Source organism: Macroventuria anomochaeta, assembly GCF_010093625.1.
Source record: "Macroventuria anomochaeta strain CBS 525.71 unplaced genomic scaffold BU25scaffold_56, whole genome shotgun sequence".
NCBI classification, from domain to species: domain Eukaryota; kingdom Fungi; phylum Ascomycota; class Dothideomycetes; order Pleosporales; family Didymellaceae; genus Macroventuria; species Macroventuria anomochaeta.
The window spans coordinates 152,308-169,045 of NW_022985417.1; the positions used below are offsets into that span (position 1 = coordinate 152,308).

At 50.2% G+C, this 16,738-nt stretch overlaps 8 protein-coding genes across 8 annotated transcripts; 4 read left to right on the forward strand and 4 right to left on the reverse strand.

The window, feature by feature from the left end:
* Positions 1–323: 323 nt before the first annotated feature.
* On the forward strand, positions 324–3,410 carry BU25DRAFT_495822 (NAD(P)-binding protein). Its single transcript, XM_033711884.1, has 2 exons — positions 324–542; positions 2,663–3,410. The coding sequence occupies exons 1-2, from the start codon at positions 343–345 to the stop codon at positions 3,087–3,089; spliced, it is 627 nt and encodes a 208-aa protein (XP_033555603.1). The 5' UTR covers positions 324–342; the 3' UTR covers positions 3,090–3,410.
* Positions 3,411–3,601: 191 nt separating this feature from the next.
* Positions 3,602–5,423, forward strand: BU25DRAFT_495823 (uncharacterized protein; the record flags this gene model as incomplete). The annotated part of the gene is made up of 3 exons (XM_033711885.1): positions 3,602–4,517; positions 4,567–4,992; positions 5,045–5,423. 3 exons carry the CDS (start codon positions 3,602–3,604, stop codon positions 5,266–5,268), a joined length of 1,566 nt encoding a protein of 521 aa, XP_033555604.1. The 3' UTR covers positions 5,269–5,423.
* Positions 5,424–5,516: 93 nt separating this feature from the next.
* Positions 5,517–6,190, reverse strand: BU25DRAFT_416180 (uncharacterized protein). Its single transcript, XM_033707717.1, has 2 exons — positions 5,752–6,190; positions 5,517–5,635 (listed from the first exon to the last, which is right to left on the reverse strand). The coding sequence occupies exons 1-2, from the start codon at positions 6,048–6,050 to the stop codon at positions 5,590–5,592; spliced, it is 345 nt and encodes a 114-aa protein (XP_033555605.1). The 5' UTR covers positions 6,051–6,190; the 3' UTR covers positions 5,517–5,589.
* BU25DRAFT_239335 (uncharacterized protein) lies at positions 6,037–6,598 on the reverse strand. Its single transcript, XM_033701502.1, has one exon. The coding sequence runs from the start codon at positions 6,423–6,425 to the stop codon at positions 6,078–6,080; it is 348 nt and encodes a 115-aa protein (XP_033555606.1). The 5' UTR covers positions 6,426–6,598; the 3' UTR covers positions 6,037–6,077.
* On the forward strand, positions 6,483–7,543 carry BU25DRAFT_435563 (uncharacterized protein; the record flags this gene model as incomplete). The annotated part of the gene is made up of 3 exons (XM_033708927.1): positions 6,483–6,652; positions 6,708–7,308; positions 7,355–7,543. 3 exons carry the CDS (start codon positions 6,483–6,485, stop codon positions 7,541–7,543), a joined length of 960 nt encoding a protein of 319 aa, XP_033555607.1.
* A 470-nt stretch (positions 7,544–8,013) lies between these two features.
* Positions 8,014–8,304, forward strand: BU25DRAFT_306326 (HET-domain-containing protein; the record flags this gene model as incomplete). Its single annotated transcript, XM_033702067.1, has 1 exon — positions 8,014–8,304. A coding segment is annotated over one exon (291 nt), but the record flags the coding sequence as incomplete, so codon positions are not given.
* A 5,242-nt stretch (positions 8,305–13,546) lies between these two features.
* BU25DRAFT_354482 (uncharacterized protein) lies at positions 13,547–14,030 on the reverse strand (the record flags this gene model as incomplete). The annotated part of the gene is made up of 3 exons (XM_033703513.1): positions 13,547–13,723; positions 13,793–13,879; positions 13,932–14,030. Coding segments are annotated over 3 exons (363 nt in total), but the record flags the coding sequence as incomplete, so codon positions are not given.
* Positions 14,031–14,771: 741 nt separating this feature from the next.
* BU25DRAFT_483040 (Formate/nitrite transporter) lies at positions 14,772–15,729 on the reverse strand (the record flags this gene model as incomplete). Its single annotated transcript, XM_033711157.1, has 1 exon — positions 14,772–15,729. The coding sequence occupies exon 1, from the start codon at positions 15,657–15,659 to the stop codon at positions 14,772–14,774; it is 888 nt and encodes a 295-aa protein (XP_033555610.1). The 5' UTR covers positions 15,660–15,729.
* Between the last annotated feature and the right edge of the window lie 1,009 nt (positions 15,730–16,738).

Genomic DNA, 16,738 nt, shown 5'->3' on the forward strand with positions numbered 1-16,738 from the left:
TGTCAAAGCAGTGCAGGGATGAAGAGGCTGTTGACCGAGGTAGATCGAGGGGCTGCCCCGCTGGAGCTTCAATCTTTGGATCCTTCATAGCAGCCTCAATCGCTCTTTGCGTAAGCAATCTTGATATTTCACGAGTACAGATCCGGCCATCCAAGATCGTGTTCTCGAAGATGAATATGGCCGAAGAACTGTTCAGTGACGCATACGCCGCATCAGCGAACGCTCTACGTCATGCCTAGAGTTGGCAAATTGTAGCAATGATGAATGAACAAAAAGTGCCGTGAGCCAGCTCGTTCAATGTCTTTACGGATTTGGTAAAGCCTCTCAAATACACGCTTCACAATGTCCTCGTCAAATTACAGCTTCAAGACCGCTCTCGTAACCGGCGGCGGCGGCGGTATCGACAAAGCGCTCTCGCAACAGGTCATTAAGGATGGCAAGACTGTCATCATTGCAGGCCGCACAGAATCAAAGCTGAAGGACTCTGCGAAAGAAATTGGCGCAACAGCATACTACTGCTCTGTCACCGCCATATGCACTTTGTCCAATTCTAGGATGCAAGGACAATATATCCAATTCAGATGTACACACCCAAGGGTTCAGAGATACTCAAACGTAAGAGTAGGTACTCTGAGACTATCGCTGCATCTGACGCACCAACGCGCCGGTGCTATGCGTTTTAGCGACAGGCTCTAGCAGCAGGACTATGTAGTGGGCAGTGTTGCAGTGAAGCTCAGTGTATTATACTTAGTGTCATGCCTACTAATCCTAAAGTATGGAGCTTATTTAGAAGCTTCTACAGGCGGGCTAAGTAACAGCTATTTTAAGATCGCGGTCCGTTGGCTCTGGATCCTTCTAGATCGGATTGACACTACACCACACCTGAGGCCAACCTCCACAAATAGATTCGGGAACTGCAGATGCGATGAAATGCCTGGACAACTGAATTCTCTCTTCCCCAAACTATAACCACGTGGCGCGGCGCATGGCAGCTGAAAGGCACCGCCGATGAGGCCTTGAAGTGGTCTGCAAACACATGCCTAACCTGGCAGACGACACGATAGAATCTCCTCACAATGCAACAGCACACCATGTGAAACCCCTAGAAAATTAGCATAAGAAGAAACGTTTGTTCCACAGGTCCTTGACCTTGACAGACTGGGTATTCAACCTCATCTCGCTGCTGTGAGAGATATGATTCGAGCATTACTTAGGTTTCGTTCGCTAGACCCATGAACATCGTCCCGAATCTCTCTACATAGCCAATCGGGGATACCCATCCCTATACCCGCTGCGCCCTCCTGTGGGATGCGATAATTTCAGCATGTCAGGAACACAGAGCATGCCAAGTAACGCGTCCCGTGGACAACTTTACATGCTAATTCTTGCACTACCAGCGGTGGGTTGGCTCGAAGCATTGCTGATGTTAATAGATGTGATCCTCTGCACGTTTAGACGATATTCTGTCTTAAACCACACAACGGCGACTTGTGGTTGCGAACATGTACTCGCTGTGTAAGTCCTCTCAAGATCTCTGCGTACCTAACGCTTCACTCTCATCTACCTGCGGGAAAAATTCCGCTAATACCATGAATCTGATGCAGTGCTTCAACGACAAAATGCACGAACGCTTTGCTCGGCCTCTTCCACAAGTATTCTACAACGACTGGGTCCCTACCAGATCCAGTGCAACACAGATTTTGTCGGCGGCGACTTGTTTGAGACGGTATCGAGCAGTTTCGAAGATTGTATGGATCGCTGCTCGTCTCAGCCATCGAACTTATGTGCCGGCATCACTTATGGATACGAAACTCGTCGTTGTCTTCTTAAGAGTGCGATTATGCCACCGAAGGGCAATAGAGACTATGACAGCGCTATTTTGGTACCTGACAATACCAGAAGAGATTGTCCAACCCTTGGGCAGAAGGTGGAACAGAACGGCAAGTCTTTCGAAACTCACTGTGGTATGGACTACCGGGCCAACGACTTGGGAGACAGCTACCATGCGGAGTCACTAATGGATTGTATTGGGATTTGTGTGCAACGAGGTAAAGATTGTGCTGCTGTGAGCTATGAAGCTGAGATGCGCATTAGTCAAGGGTATTGGAACTGTTATCTCAAGGGATCGGTGAACCTCCAGCTCCTAGTACCAACGAATGGGACCGTCGATACAGCGATTGGTGGTTCCTTTCAGGGCACAAATTCTTCAACATCAACTTCTTTTACGGCGGGAACCATTGCTGGTATAGTAGTTGGAACGCTCGTTGGGTTATCATTCTTGATGACCCTTGTATTCCTCGCTTTTAGACGATACCGACACAACGCGAAGCAGCAGTTGAATCTTCCTGATTTGGCCGGCGACTGTGGTGAAGGTAACGGCATGGAGTTGGACCTCCGAGTAAGGACAACAACTGGCAGAGCGAGTGTCAGGGATATGAGCAAGCTACCGAGAGCGAGGCAGCCAGCCGAGTTAAGTTAGTCCATCGTAGGATCGTAAGTCAAACCAATAGGTACCTGATCAAAACGTGGACAATTTTCATCTTGTGCAATAACATATGTGCCTGGACTGAAAAGGCCGTGGCTTGGTGGAACTCCTAGCTGCATCCGTATCAACGAAGTTCCAGCAAAGCGTAATCCTTGCCGCAGGTAGATGAGGGTGAAGCGTTAGGTATGTCCTCAACACCGGCGATGTCGCCTCGATACCCGACTTTGTCAAGAAGATCACCAAAGAACACCCAGACCTCGACTGCCTGAGCAACAATGCCGGCGTGCAGCGCCCACTGGATGTCAATGACATGGAGACCTCCGAGTTCACACAAAAAGCCGATCAAGGAATCGACATCAATATCCGCGGCCCCATGCACCTCGCCCTCCACCTCTTGCCGCACTTAAAATCCAAACCCGCCGCCCTAATCGTCAACGTATCCTCCGTTCTCGGCTTCGTCCCCTTCTCCATCATCAAACCCTGTCTACAACGGGACAAAAGCGTGGATGCACTTCTGGAGCATGGCTTTGCGTGTCCAATTGAAAGGCTCCAGTGTCAATGTTGTGGAGATTGCGCCGCCGACTGTGGCAACGGATTTGCATAGGGAGGGGGAGAATCCGGTTGATAAAGAAGGAGAATAACGAGAGTGCGTTGAGTGTGGAGGAGTTTGTGGATGAGACGGTGCAAAAGTGGAGGGAGGGGGAGGAGATGATAAGTGCTGGGATGGGAGTCAGATCGTTGAGAGTTGGGAGGGGAGTATGGGGAAGGTGTTTGAGAAGATGACTTAAGTCTACTGAAGGTGTAGGTTTGGAGTATGCGAATGCTCCAGCTGGAATATACGGCTCCGAACAAGACAGGAAGGCATACATAGAATGGAAGATAGGCAACATTTCAACGTCAGAACAGATATCAAAAACACACTGCCATATCCATTTTTGAAGAAGCAAGTCATGCGACTATGGTTCGCGATTGACAGAAAGAAGCACGCGCTACCGCGTTGCGCACTGGCCACTTTTGACATTGGTGTTGTTTACATCCCACTTCCGTCGCAAGACTGACCAGCAACACTCGCAGCTTCCAACAAGTTCAGGCGTAACGTCCCAATACTTTGCAGAAATGGCGCCTCGCAATGCGCTCGTAAATTTATCCTTCACCGTCGACTCGGCATCAGAAGATGACATGACGCCCGACGAGCTCAATGCGATGCCCACGCCCGACTCCAACACCGAAAACAAAGCGCGGGTACGCAAAGCGCGTGGGAAGGCTGCGCAACCAAGCAAGACTACTTCTGCGATTAAGGCGACTACTAAGGGCCGACCAGCGACACGCGTAGCCGAGGCGAAGAAGGACACTGCTGTCACGAGGAAAGCGCCCACAAAGGCTGGTCGCAAGGCACTGACAGAGCGTAAGAATGGCGCAGAGAGCGACGCTGAGGAAGCGGACGAGCTGGACGAAGACGATGTCACAGAGACTGCGGAACCAGTCAAGCCTGCTAAGAGGGGGCGACCGGCTAAGGCGAAGAAGGCGCAAGAGGAGGAGGAGCCCGCAGAAGAAGAGCCCGCGCCGGTAAAGAGAGGGCGCAAAGCAGCCGCGAGGGAACCTGTGGCGAGGGAGGAGACTAAGGCGAAAGCCGCAGCAAAGTCACGATCGAGCAAGCGCGGCGTAGAGTTAGAAGCAGAGCCAGAAGCGTTCACAATCCCGGAGACACAGGCTGAGCCAGAGGCGGACATCATGGACATCGAAGACTCGATCGAGGTGGACGAGATACCTGAGAGCATGCCACCTCCACCGAGACCATCAGCACGGCGAACGGCAGCAGCAAGCAGGACACGACAGCCTTCAGCTAGTGGGCGGCGAGCTGGAAGCGTGTCGGACACAGAGCGCGACCCAGCCATGCGGCGGAAGGTGGGCGATCTGACCAGGAAGTTGGAGGCCATGACAGCCAAGTACGAGACACTAAAGGACGTCGCGACCTCAGGCAAGGAATCCAACTTTGAGCAGCTTAGGAAACGGACAGAACAAGCCGCAAAGGGTGTGATCTCACCCTCTCCTACCTCGAATCAAACTAACACCATTCACAGACCAAGACGCAGTGATCAAAGCCCTCAAACAACAAGTCGCCGACCTCCAAACGCGCACCTCGGAAATCACATGCCTCAACAAGTCAATCTCAGCCCTCACAAAGACCAACTCCTCCCTCACCGCCGAAAACAAGAAGCTCACCGACTCCCTCAACACCGCACAGAAGGAAAACACCACGCTCAACACCAAGCTTGCCGCAGCACGCTCGTCCACCCAGCCAGAAGCTAAGGTGCCGGGCAGTGCAGTCAAGGCGAGAACGACGGGCGTGGTGCTGCCTGGAAGCGCGGAAGCAGCGAAGGACGCGATGCTGCAGAAGCAGAAGGTGGAGATGTACTGCGACTTGACTAACCTGGTCATCGTTGGCGTCAAGAAGAACGAGGACGATGAGGATGTGTATGATTGTCTGCAGACTGGACGGAATGGGAGTAAGTCGCTTCACGATCTTCCTGTTACTGTGTTTTGCTAATCACCTTACAGCACTGCACTTCCATCTCACAGTCTCCGAGGGCGGTGAGAGCTACGCGGATACAGAGTTCATTTACCAGCCGCTGCTGGATGAGCAGAGAGATAAAGACCTCCTAGATCTTCTGCCTGACTACTTGACTGAGGAGATTAGTTTCGCGAGAGGGCATGCGGCGAAGTTCTTCTCCAAGGTTGTGGATTCGATGAGTAAGAGAATTATACTCGAGGATGAGGAGTAAGCTTTGATGATGGGAATTTGGTTGGCAGTATGTTTGCATCGTCTTCCGTACAGCTTGGCGCTCGGGCGCGCTGGGCTGATTGTGCTGAGCTTTGATGGTTGCTGGGTGGGTTACGTGATACCTGGAGTATTGGCGTCTTTTGTTGACATTATCGCAATATACTTTCTCAACCTGTTCAAACACCGCCTGCATGCGTGAGTCGCTGTTGGTTTTGTGTAATGGCTGTGGTGTTCATTCTCCATTGCATTGCTCCTTGTTGGTACATCTGGCGTATCTACAATTCATGCTTCCTCCTCGTCGCTCATCGCTCCTGGTATACATCTAGTGCTTTCCGGTGACCTTCTCCTCTGCCTTCTGGACGAAGTTCCTGCGTGTTGTCAGCGTTGCCTCTCCATGTATGCATCTGTCACATGGGTTTTGCTTGGGACACAATTGCGTGCTGGGTGCTGTGCCGTGCTGCATGTGTTATTTGGGGCTGCTTACTTGACAAAGCTCTCCTCGTCCTTGCTCTTGGCGTTGATCGGGGGCTGGGTCTTGTCGACCTTCTCGCCGCCAGAGAGGGAGAAAGCGGCAATGGAGAAGGTGGTTGCGAGGGTAGCGATCGCGAGCTGTCGTACGTTAGTTTCTGTCCCATCACATAGCTTGACTCCCCGCAATATCCGGCTATCGCCCGCGCAATTGCATCTCCAGACCCGGTCCCCCCAGCTTCCAAAGCCTCGCGCATGATGTCTCAAGTCGACTTGGAGCTGTGGTGGGCCCAGAATGGTACTGCGGAGTTGCATCGAACTTTTCGCGGAGGTGCTCGGGGGTCAACGTACGACGTGCGATCCGACCTGGCGGCCGGCGATAGTGTACATAGCAACCATTTTGGCGGTGGGGGTATACAGTTCGGGGTTAGGCGAAGGGTGATGAGGGCGCAATGGATGGAGGTCGTGAACGTGTGGATGGCGGAGCGTGGAACGGACCTCAAGGGTTGACTGCTTGGCAGGGTGTGGCGTCTGTGGCGCATGCCGTGGCGTGTGCCGTGGCTGGTGGCAGCAACGACCTCGGAGGAAAGGGGAGCTTGGGCGAAATGACGTCGGTGCTACCACATAGGCAGCTACAATTGAGCGCGAACAAGTTACTTGACTTTCCAACCCTCCATCTCGCTGTTGCATTTCTTTCTTTTCTTCGAGAGCGTGTCATCCTACAACGTGAAGACGGCTCCAGCGACAATGGCAAAGGACGACAAGACTATTGTGGAAGAGGTGGATGGCGTTGAGCACGTGCGCAAGGAAGCACGACCAGACTTCTCCGTTCCTCCGCCGCGCAAGCAGCTGCCCAAGGGTATCCAGGATGTGTTGAACGACGAGGAGAAGATGTGGGAGACCATCTCAGACGGGAGGTAGGGACTACATCCGAGCAGACTCGAGCTTACGGTGCTTACCAAAATACAACAGAGCGGAGGACACAACCGACACATCCATCCGTTATGCCGCCTACGCGACCCGCATCCGTACTATCATGCTCTCTGCCCACCGCTATGTCGCCTACACATCAGACATCGGCGAGTCCTTCAGGCCAATTGCGCACCCCTACCTCGTCAAAGGTGCATACGCAGTGTCATGGCTATACCTGACTGGTGATGTTGCGCACGAAGGCTACAAAGCATACATCCGCAACCAGAAAGTCCTGCATCCTGAGAACTACCTCGAGGCACCCGCGCAAATCAATGAACAAGAGAAGGAGAACAGAGACATGGCAGCTACAGGAAGGGCGACGGGCGTCGTTGGTCAGGTGCAGCAGCTTGCACAGAAGGCGACAAGTACCGAGGGTATCAAGCTCGGCGGACAGGGCAGCGTGCTGACCGGCGGCGAGGTCGTGGCAGGAAGGATACCGGCTATTGAGGACTACAGGGCTGTTATGGCGCAAAGAGCTATCTTCCAGGCTGTTGCGTCCATGGGTCTGCCTGCATTCACAATCCACAGCATCGTCAGGTACTCCGGGCGCGCGCTGAAAGACGCGAAGAACAAGACGTTGAGGACCTGGGGTCCCATTGGCGTGAGTGCAACTTCCAGACTTTATGACATGCGCTGACGATATGTAGCTCGGTCTTGCAGCCGTGCCGTTCCTGCCCTACATGTTCGATGAGCCGGTCGAACACGCGACCGAATGGCTCTTCTACAACGGCTTCAAGTTGGTCGGTGGTGACAAGGCGGTTGAAGGGCGCCCCGTCACTGGTGCCAAGGAGCTGAGGAAAGAGGAGAGCCAAGCCAGTAAATTGAAGGAGCTATAGTACCCCAAGTACGTGATAATCTTGAAGATTGTACTGCTGCTGATAGTGACAAGCAGGCATTCTGTGCACCAGTCCCATTACTTATGCCAAACTGTACATAACCTCAACCCATTTTTTGCCCTCCTCAAGTTTCACTGATCAAATTTTCGTGCAAGAAGGGTTCACATTCTCGTGTGTTCTCTACACTACAGTAGCGAAATCAACTCAATTCTCGTCTGTTTCGAACGTCGTATCTACAAGCGAATACTTTTGGATGGCCACCGATCTACAGGCGCTTGAATGCAGGGCAAAAGGTCATGTTGTAACGCAAATCGAGTCAACCGACACAAGCATGTCCAACGCCTACGACGACATTCCCCTAAAGCTCGCCAGCAATTCAAATATCCGTCTGATCAGCTTACCCTCCGTCGAGTAATCCGTCTCACGTTGAGTGCGATCTGTCGGTAGTTTCCACGTATGGCGATTTGTCCTACAAGGCGGTGTCGTACGTCTGGGGAAACGCAGTCAAGACAAAGGAAATTCTGCTAAATGGCAAAGCATTTACTGTAAGAATGAACTTACACTCATTCCTCCAACAACTGATCAAGGATCGGTCTATATGGTCCTGTTTGGGTGGCTACTGGATTGACGCTATCTGCATTGACCAAACGAATGTTGCTGAGCGTAATTATCAAGTTGCCTTAATGGGCAAGATCTACTCACGCGCATTCTCAGTCATTGTCTGGCTCGGAAGAGGAAACAAACGCTTGGCTCGAGCGATGCATTACTTAATCAAGCTTGACCGTACAGACAATGAATGGTGGGAGAGTATGACGGACTCAAGAAGTACAACGGACTCAGAAAATACAACGGACTTGGAGATAACAGTGAACTCGGAGAGTGTCGCTTGGACGTTTCCATTGTCGATACTGACGGATATCCAAGAGTTCTGCCTCCATGAATACTGGACTCAAGCTTGGATAGTTCAGGAGTTTCTCCTCCCTGAGAGGGTTACGACTTGGTGCTGTGCAAAGAAAGTCTCCGTGAGCGCTATGATCAGGCTCCGCAATCGTCTGGCTACTGGCCGTCATCTTTTTTGAGGAAACCGCAACATTGCTACTACCATACTACAAAGCCCTGTGATCAGGCTGATCACCGAGCGTGAGCAACGGCAATCTTCATCATTTACCTACGCGGACCCTTGGGATTTGGAATTCGGCATTTCGAGTTGTCATGACGTACGAGATCGTATCTACGCGATGATCTCTCTCACGGATCCTAAGAGGCAGTCTGTGATCATTCCGGATTACAACAAATCGCTGGTAGAGCTATTTGCTGGGTTGATACTTCTCATATACCATGATGGAAGGTTTGCACGTTCAGTAAGGAACATCCACAAGATGTTGGAACTTGGCGACGACGACCCGACGATACTTGAGTGGGAACATTGGCTCGAAGAGGGCGACGGGTCGACATCCGGTGACGAAGATTGCACATGTGAGGACGAAGACTACACATCTGAAGCTCAAATCGATTGACTGAGTACCAGAAGTACAAGTAGTCTGTAGAAAAAACATGAGATGCACGGTTTCACGCTCAAGGCACCTCATACAGTAGCGACCCTTGCACTGAAAGCTCACAATGGGCGATCAGATCGCGAGCTATTCACCATCGAGTCCTTGGTCATATAAATTGCCTGACGGATCCTTTCGAGTTACAAATCCTCACCATCACAGCAATACAATACAATCAGCCACAACTACACACACCAAATGGAACCAAAAACGACAATCACAACACACCGAAGTCACGTGCTACTGGATATTCGTCACCTCCGACCACTGCGCCTACATGTTCAACCCCAAGCTCGATCGCCGCCGTTTGCGTACCAAAAGCGAGGGCTTCTTCGGCCACGCCTTCTGGCGCAAGCGTACCGATCGCCAGAAAACCTGCGTCGAGCACAGCGTACCCATCGCCACTGTGACATCCCAGTTGAGCCTAAGTAAAAGGACGTCATCAACCTGCGTAAGCCTCACCTCAAGTGGGATATGGAACAGCATCGGCCCCGTGACGTGAATGGCAACCTGTTGCAGTAGATGCAATGAATGAAGGTGTAACCGCGCAGAGCAATAAAATCAGTATATTCTGTTCTTGTTCTGTTCTTCTGCGTTCTGCCTCTCACTGGGCCATCAGCAGCATTAGGGGGTGCAATAATTCGCTTCACCTCAGCTTGAATGAGGTCATCAACCCCATCATATTGAGTCTCCTCTTCCTTGCAACTATAAGCTTGCCTTCAGGCCCTATTTGCCAGTGAACATCATCTGAAAACCTCACATCTTCCTAATCTTCAGGCTCAGGGCTTTTCTCCAGAGCTTGTCAGCGTATTTTATGCAGGCTTTAGCTGTAGAATCATTAACCCACTGCTTCTGGCAGGTTACACACTTGAAGTATCCAAGGTGATCACCATAGAACATAAAGTAGTGCAGTCACTAAGGCCTGTGATGCCACAATTCCATCCCATAATCTGCCAGGAGAGAGTGTGCTTCAGAGCCTTCAGACTTTAGGAGGTTATCAATTTTTGCAAGCTGATCATTGGTGATTGTGCATTTCCTGCCTCTCTTTTCTGGCCCAGAAGCTCTGTGATTATGCCTGTCTTCACTGGCTTCAGATATCACAGCCCATCTCTGTGGAAGTGTTGAGAGTCTTGATTGGTCTGTTTGGCTATGGCGAGGATCGATCGGGACTATATAGTGGAAGGGAATAGCAGTGAAGCAAACCGAACTAACCGAATGAGCTGGACTATCAGTGCAGCGGGCCGTTGGCAAACACTGCAACGGGCCGCTGGTAGACACTGCAACGGACCGTTGGCAAACGCTGCAACGAACCGCTAGCGAACAATCTCTGACAATGGGAGACCTTGTTAACCCTGAAGATGCCCTCCTTGCTGTGTGGGATCCCGCGCTTTTCCATGTACTCATTAGCTCCACGCACCCTACTTTTTATGTGCATTTCATGATCTTTACAATTTTCTCAGTCTGCAATTCAAAAAATAAGCAATAGCTGCGAAGGGGGAGTGGTGGTGTGGTGAGGGCAAGGGGGTGTCGAGGTTCAAATCTTGGCAGTGTGCGGGGAATTCTGTCACCCGAGTACCGCTGTGAGTCTTGTCGCTATCAAGAGGATCGACGCGCGCGTTAGAGGGGTGGAGTGTTGGGGGATGTGATGAGGAGATATGGGATGTCGGCATTTGGGTTACTATCTTGAGCATCGAGGACCTTGGAAGCTTGAGCATGGATAAGCATTACGATGATCGGACTGAGATGTTTGTGTTACTGTTTTGAATCTCTGAAGTCATTAGGGTGAAGTAAAATGAGAATAAAATAAAACTCGAAGGCGTGAATAACACATGCTCGTATCTGATGAACGTGCTACTGTTGACTGTATTCAGAAAGACTAGTGACGGGGAGGCATGTTTATACCGCTTTTCATGCGGACACTGACTCAATCACAGATACGATCCATTGTTGTCCATGAAGTGGGTTCACTGAAAGAACCCACAAGTCACATTAGGTCCAGAACAACTGTGACTGCTTTCACAAACAAGGCACATCATACAGTTACGATATCCACACTTTGTGCTCACAACGAGACAGGTAGCCATTCACTATCTGTAGAAGGGTTGAGATGGTTGAGTTGGTTGATCTGAAGAGCTACATCGGGAATCGATCGAGACTATATAGTAGAAGGGAATAGCAGTGAAAGGGTAGGGAAGCAAACCAAACTAACCGATTGAGCTGGACAATCAGAGCAGCAGACCTCTGGCAAACACTATCAGCCCTCAGGCGTACAAAACATCTTCCGAATCTCCTGCTCTCCAGATTCTCCACAACACAACAAAGCCTATCGACCACAACTACAACAACTAATAAACCGACTCTACAGCAAGAACAACAACTACTACGACATCGTGTGTGAATGGATTTACTGGACCGGCAGCCAATGCGCGCACCACGGACACCATCCCTATCGCCCAGAAGCAATTCATGCTCCACAGGAAACGGAACATGCCATTGTGCCCGCAGTACTAGGCGCGTGAAGCTGCCAACCCAGCCACCAACCGTCCCTACCAGCTGCGAGCCAAGAAGACTTACTATCAGATGACCGCCGACATGTCTAACTAACGCGGCAAGAGGTCAATGTGCTTGCATCAGTGATGCTGTAGGTAGCAATTCCTCAATCACTTAAAGAACGCCCATGCTAGCAGCGTACGCATTTCCCTCATCCTTCGACTCATTCTATTGTTCGGGGCCTTAAACAAGTCGATGCTTTGTGTCAGAGTTCAGGGAAAAACTGTACGCAAAGGAAGAAGTTGAAGATTGTACTGAGGTTGTATTGAGTGAAGCTACGAACAGTATATATAGGTGAGTAGCTGTAAACAACGCTAGTGTGACGTGGCAGTCACTCTCATGGAGGTGAGGTACGACAGGCAGGAGCACCCCAAACCGTGACACTTTGCGACATGGCTACAGCTTGTTCCGCAAATTTCCTACCAACCTACGGGAGGAAAGTCAGCCTCTGTTCGAGGTACCACTAGCGTCCTCTCTGACTAGCCACCTCACTTAACGCCTGTTTCCGCACTGTATTTAGTCGTCCTCCTCGATAGTACTCAATCGACATATCAAATCCAATTTCTTATCAGCCTCTAAGTCGCGTAGACGAATATCGGTGCTTGTAAGAATGTACAGACCGCTCTGACGTTAGTACAGTGAATCTGTCACGGTTTGGGGTGCTCCTGCCTGTCGAACCTCACCTGCCATGAGAGTGACTGCCACGTCACACTAGCGTTTTTTACAGCTACTCACCTATACATACTGTCCGTAGCTTCACACAATACAACCTCACTTCAATCCTTCAATATTTCCGCACATGCGCACTGTCCATACTCCCCAACAGAATCGTACAGTAGATACGTACTGTGGTTCATGAGGGCAGGTAGCCTTGTGAGTGGCCGTTCACCACGGTGATGCCCTGCAGGACATGTACCAGACTGTCAAATCTGTCAACCAAGATAGCAACAGCCACTTAGAAGCCTTCATTCTTACTCAACGTAAGTCTGTCACAGTAGTGAACCAAGTTCAGGGGGTTCTTTACATTTCTTCAACCACTATACAAATGACACGGTCAATACAGATCACATTTAAGGTGATTTGTAGGACTAGCGTAGCCTGTACTGTCGTGAGTTCGACTTTGTTGAGGGTTTCCAGTTCCCACAGCCGTTTCGCTTCAGCCAGAAACTTGTATCCGAGGTTCTCAAGAAGCCAATACATTGATTGATTGGGATCTTGGCCATAGCTTTGCTGCCAGAATTAGCCTGAGTGCAGCGTGAGTTCTGAAAGACTGGATAACGTAGCACCTACACAAGAACTTGCAAGTACGGCGTTCGCCAACAGAAACGAACAGAACTGAGATTTGCCTGTGGACATGTCCTACAAGAGGTATTTCATGTGAAGAACGTATATTATTGCGGTATTAATCAGTCCATACAAGACCCTATTATCCTTGCTTAGACTGTTCTGGACTAGCACGTTCCAGAGTCTGTATATAGCCATCTTCTCCTCACTAGATAGCAACTTAGCGCAGTGTTCCATCGGCCCGATAGTCCTACGTTATCATTTACCGTAGCTATCAGTATACTACAGCGGCCCACGTCGCCACATATATTGCTGGATGAATGTAAAGAAATTAATTGCTCAGAAGCGCTCGGAACAGAACGTTGCTTGAGATCACAAACGTCCATTTCAAGGCCGATAGCTGTGATAATAAAGGATCTACAAGTTCAGCAGCATGGAATGGCTTTAGGTAGAAGACTTGAACAGCCGGTGCCGTGACAGAAGAGGTACTCGAGGCACTGGCGGCACTGGAGTCGGAACATTGTCCAGACCGAAACAGGCCATAGACCAACCAATGCAGACATGGGTTGCTTGAAATAAGTCAATGCTGATGCATCCCCGATCGATACGGGAACTCCTAGCGGCGGTTAGACCCAGGAACGAGTGATAACTGCACAAGCAGATCCCCTTCTTTGACATGCGCAAGAATATCTTCGATCTTGTCATTCATGCGAACGCGTCGAAACACTTCGAGTGCGTCTTGTTCTGGCATAGACCTCATCAATTCAAACACTTTCTCTAGCTGTCGTTCGAACTATGAGGTCAGCATATTGCGCTGTCACATGTAAGCCAAGATGTTTATGTAGGTCTGATCAGATATAACATTCGCGACGCATGCTTCAGACTCAGTGTATGTACACGTGGTGTCACGCTTGACGCATTCGCTGCATTGTGGCTGCTCATTATTGCACTGTTGCCGGTCTCAGTCGTCAACAAAGGAGAGCGCATCCCATGAACTCGACCTTTGTCTTACGTGCACGGCATGAATTGCAGGCTGAGGAAACGCGTGTCCTCTTGATCGGTCGTTTGGGAGTTCTTCGGCTGCCAGCAACAGTGGGAAGTGTAGCGGTGTGGACCGCTGTAGAATACTGATAGCTACGGTAAACGATAAAGTAGGACTATCGGGTCGATGGAATACTGTGCTGGATTTCTATCTAGCTAGGAGGAGACGACTATATACCTGACCTGTAACACACTAGTCCAGGGTAGTGGTCAGGGGTATGGTCAGACACTGTACGGACCAACCGATACCGCAACAGGAAGTAGCAATGGCAACCGCAGCCGCTTGGAATCACAATGTCCAGTACGGGTCATTCCAAAAATAATGCGATCGTAGACTTGAGGTTAGTTGGCCCAGCCGACCGCATGGAAATGTTTGAGATTTGGATAACAGTGTCAGCCTGTACTTTCACTACATCCTGTTCTCAGAGCCTCTGCGCCTTCCCTATATGAGTAAGCGCCCACTCGCTTCACTGTGTAGATAAACACCACCATAGGTAGTACTAATCCACACGATCCTGCCCTTTGAGAAACAGCAATGGCATCATAATTCTGACGGATTAGTTATGCGCACGGTTGTTACTGGCTGAAGAAAGCAATCGAAACACACTTGATATCATACATGGTCGAACAACAGTGTGAGCTGGATTGACATAAATTATTTGGACTTTGCGCGCTGGACCCGATGCAGGGATTTAGAATTAAACCGCCATAGCGGCATGGTAAACTCTCAAACGCAGCAAAACAAGACGACAACACCTAGATTGTAGAATCCGAAAGCCACGAACATCTCCACACCTCCTTCATACCCTGCCGACGTAGCTTTCTTGCCTCTCAAGCTCTTTTACAGACAGCTCGTGCCTGCCATATACCGTCCACATCGCGAATGCACCAAAAAAAGCACCGCCAATGATGTTACCAATAGTGACTGGAATGCAGCTAGCCCAGACAAACTTGCCGACACCGAATTCTGTTCCATAGAACATGCCGATTGGCACAAGAAAGTAATTGGCGATTGAATGCTGGTAACTCATCGCAACGAACGTCCAGATGGCAATCCAGATACCGACGATCTTGGAGAGCAAGTCGCGTGCCTCGGTAAAGAACATAAAGGCAATGCCAACAAGCCAATTGCACATGATGCCACGAGTTACGTTGTATCCCCAATTGACATTGACACGACCGTTGGCTTGTGTCGCCGCGTAGTCCTTCTGCGCGCTTGACGACAAAGTGTCGGACCAGTAGCAAAGTACTCCAGCGTAGAATAAGCAGCCTGCGATGTTGAAAACGTAGCTCACTATCCAATTCCTGAGCAGGTCGTAGATGGTGGTCCGGCGGCGCAGTGTCGAGTATGCCATGACAAACATGTTGCTAGTGCACAGCTCGACGTTGAACAACATGATGATGACGAAACCGATGGGAAAGACGAAGGCGGCTAGCATTGTTGCGATGGCTGGGTTGCTGGCGCGGAGGCCTGGAGATCCACCAGCAACGACCAAGTCGAAGGCGGCGCCGAGCGAGATGAAGACACCACCCAGGAAGGATTTGATGATCAGATCGAGCCAGCTGAGATTCGCTTTTGCTACGCCGGCTTGTTCTGCGAGGCGAAGCATTTCGACCGGGGTGTGTGCGTCAACCTCAGAGGTCATCTTTGACGGCGCCAGCGTCTTGTGCTCGCCTTCTTCGGACATGGTGGGCGAATTTGCGGTGTCGGCCGTAAAACTTTGTAACTAGATCGTAGGATCCTCTGGTGGAAAAGAATCTTACAGCAGGAGATACCGAACAATAATAGACGCGCGAACAAAGGCAAGTCAACTATTTGAAGTCCAAAGACGGTAGATCCATCTTTTCCTCTCCGCAAACAATGACACAGGGTGAAGTCACTACCCGTAGTAGTCTCAAACCTACGGATCCTCCGGTTTGTTATCCTCATGTAGCGTGCAAATCACAATGACGTCTTGTTAGTCAGTGCACATTGAATGACGGAGAATATCGGTAAAACTTCTAAGCTTGGCCATATACTTTTCGGCCACCCCACTAAGATAGCCACACAGTCTTGAGTTGCAATTCTTTCAATAGCCAGATTCATATTTGTCACTGAGTACACATAGAGTTGGGAGTAAGAGCTGTTATTGCTGCTGCTGCTTCCTGAACTTGTTTTTCTGGTGTACTGCTTGCTTGTTGAGCCTGTAAAGCGGCTGCGCAATCTATTGCTGTACGGATGCTGTACACGGTCACACAGAGTTGAGATGAAAGGTCGATTGCCCTACTAAGTGAGCTACTGGGTCAGGCACCTCCCAAGCCACTAGCGTGTGGCTGATGGGCCCGTGCAGGAACACCAACCCAGAGGACATCGGTGTTAGCGGGTTAGGAAACAACCACAACCACTAACCCACTAAACCCCCTAGAATCGCCCAGTATGTAGGCACCCTGTGCAGCATTGATAGCATCTCCGTAGTCAAGAATACAATCTTTTGAGAGTACTGCTCTTGTCCTTTTGACATCACTACCAGCGAGGTTCTTGTCGACAACCATCAACCTTGCGATACCTTCCTACAGTCCAACATACCCTACAGCTTACCTAACCCAAGACTTGCTACCTTTGGTAAAGTATAGAACACCCATTACAGGCTGACTTGTACTTGCCTTTTTAAGCAAATAATCTTAGTACTATCTAGTTGATATTGGAGTCATTGATTTTTAGCTTCAAGATGAGCTGCTCGTCTCGCTTCAGCAATCGAAGAACGGACTGTATCGAGGGATTTGTGAG

Bases quoted from the DNA above. Each gene is read 5' to 3' on its own strand.
- BU25DRAFT_495822 (XM_033711884.1), top strand. From the start codon at position 343: ATGTCCTCGTCAAATTACAGCTTCAAGACCGCTCTCGTAACCGGCGGC. The intron at 543-2,662 runs GTCCAATTCTAG...ATGAGGGTGAAG, and splicing joins GTCACCGCCATATGCACTTT to CGTTAGGTATGTCCTCAACA.
- BU25DRAFT_416180 (XM_033707717.1), bottom strand. From the start codon at position 6,050: ATGCAACTCCGCAGTACCATTCTGGGCCCACCACAGCTCCAAGTCGAC. The intron at 5,636-5,751 runs GTAAGCAGCCCC...GACAACACGCAG, and splicing joins GACGAGGAGAGCTTTGTCAA to GAACTTCGTCCAGAAGGCAG.
- BU25DRAFT_239335 (XM_033701502.1), bottom strand. From the start codon at position 6,425: ATGCAACAGCGAGATGGAGGGTTGGAAAGTCAAGTAACTTGTTCGCGC.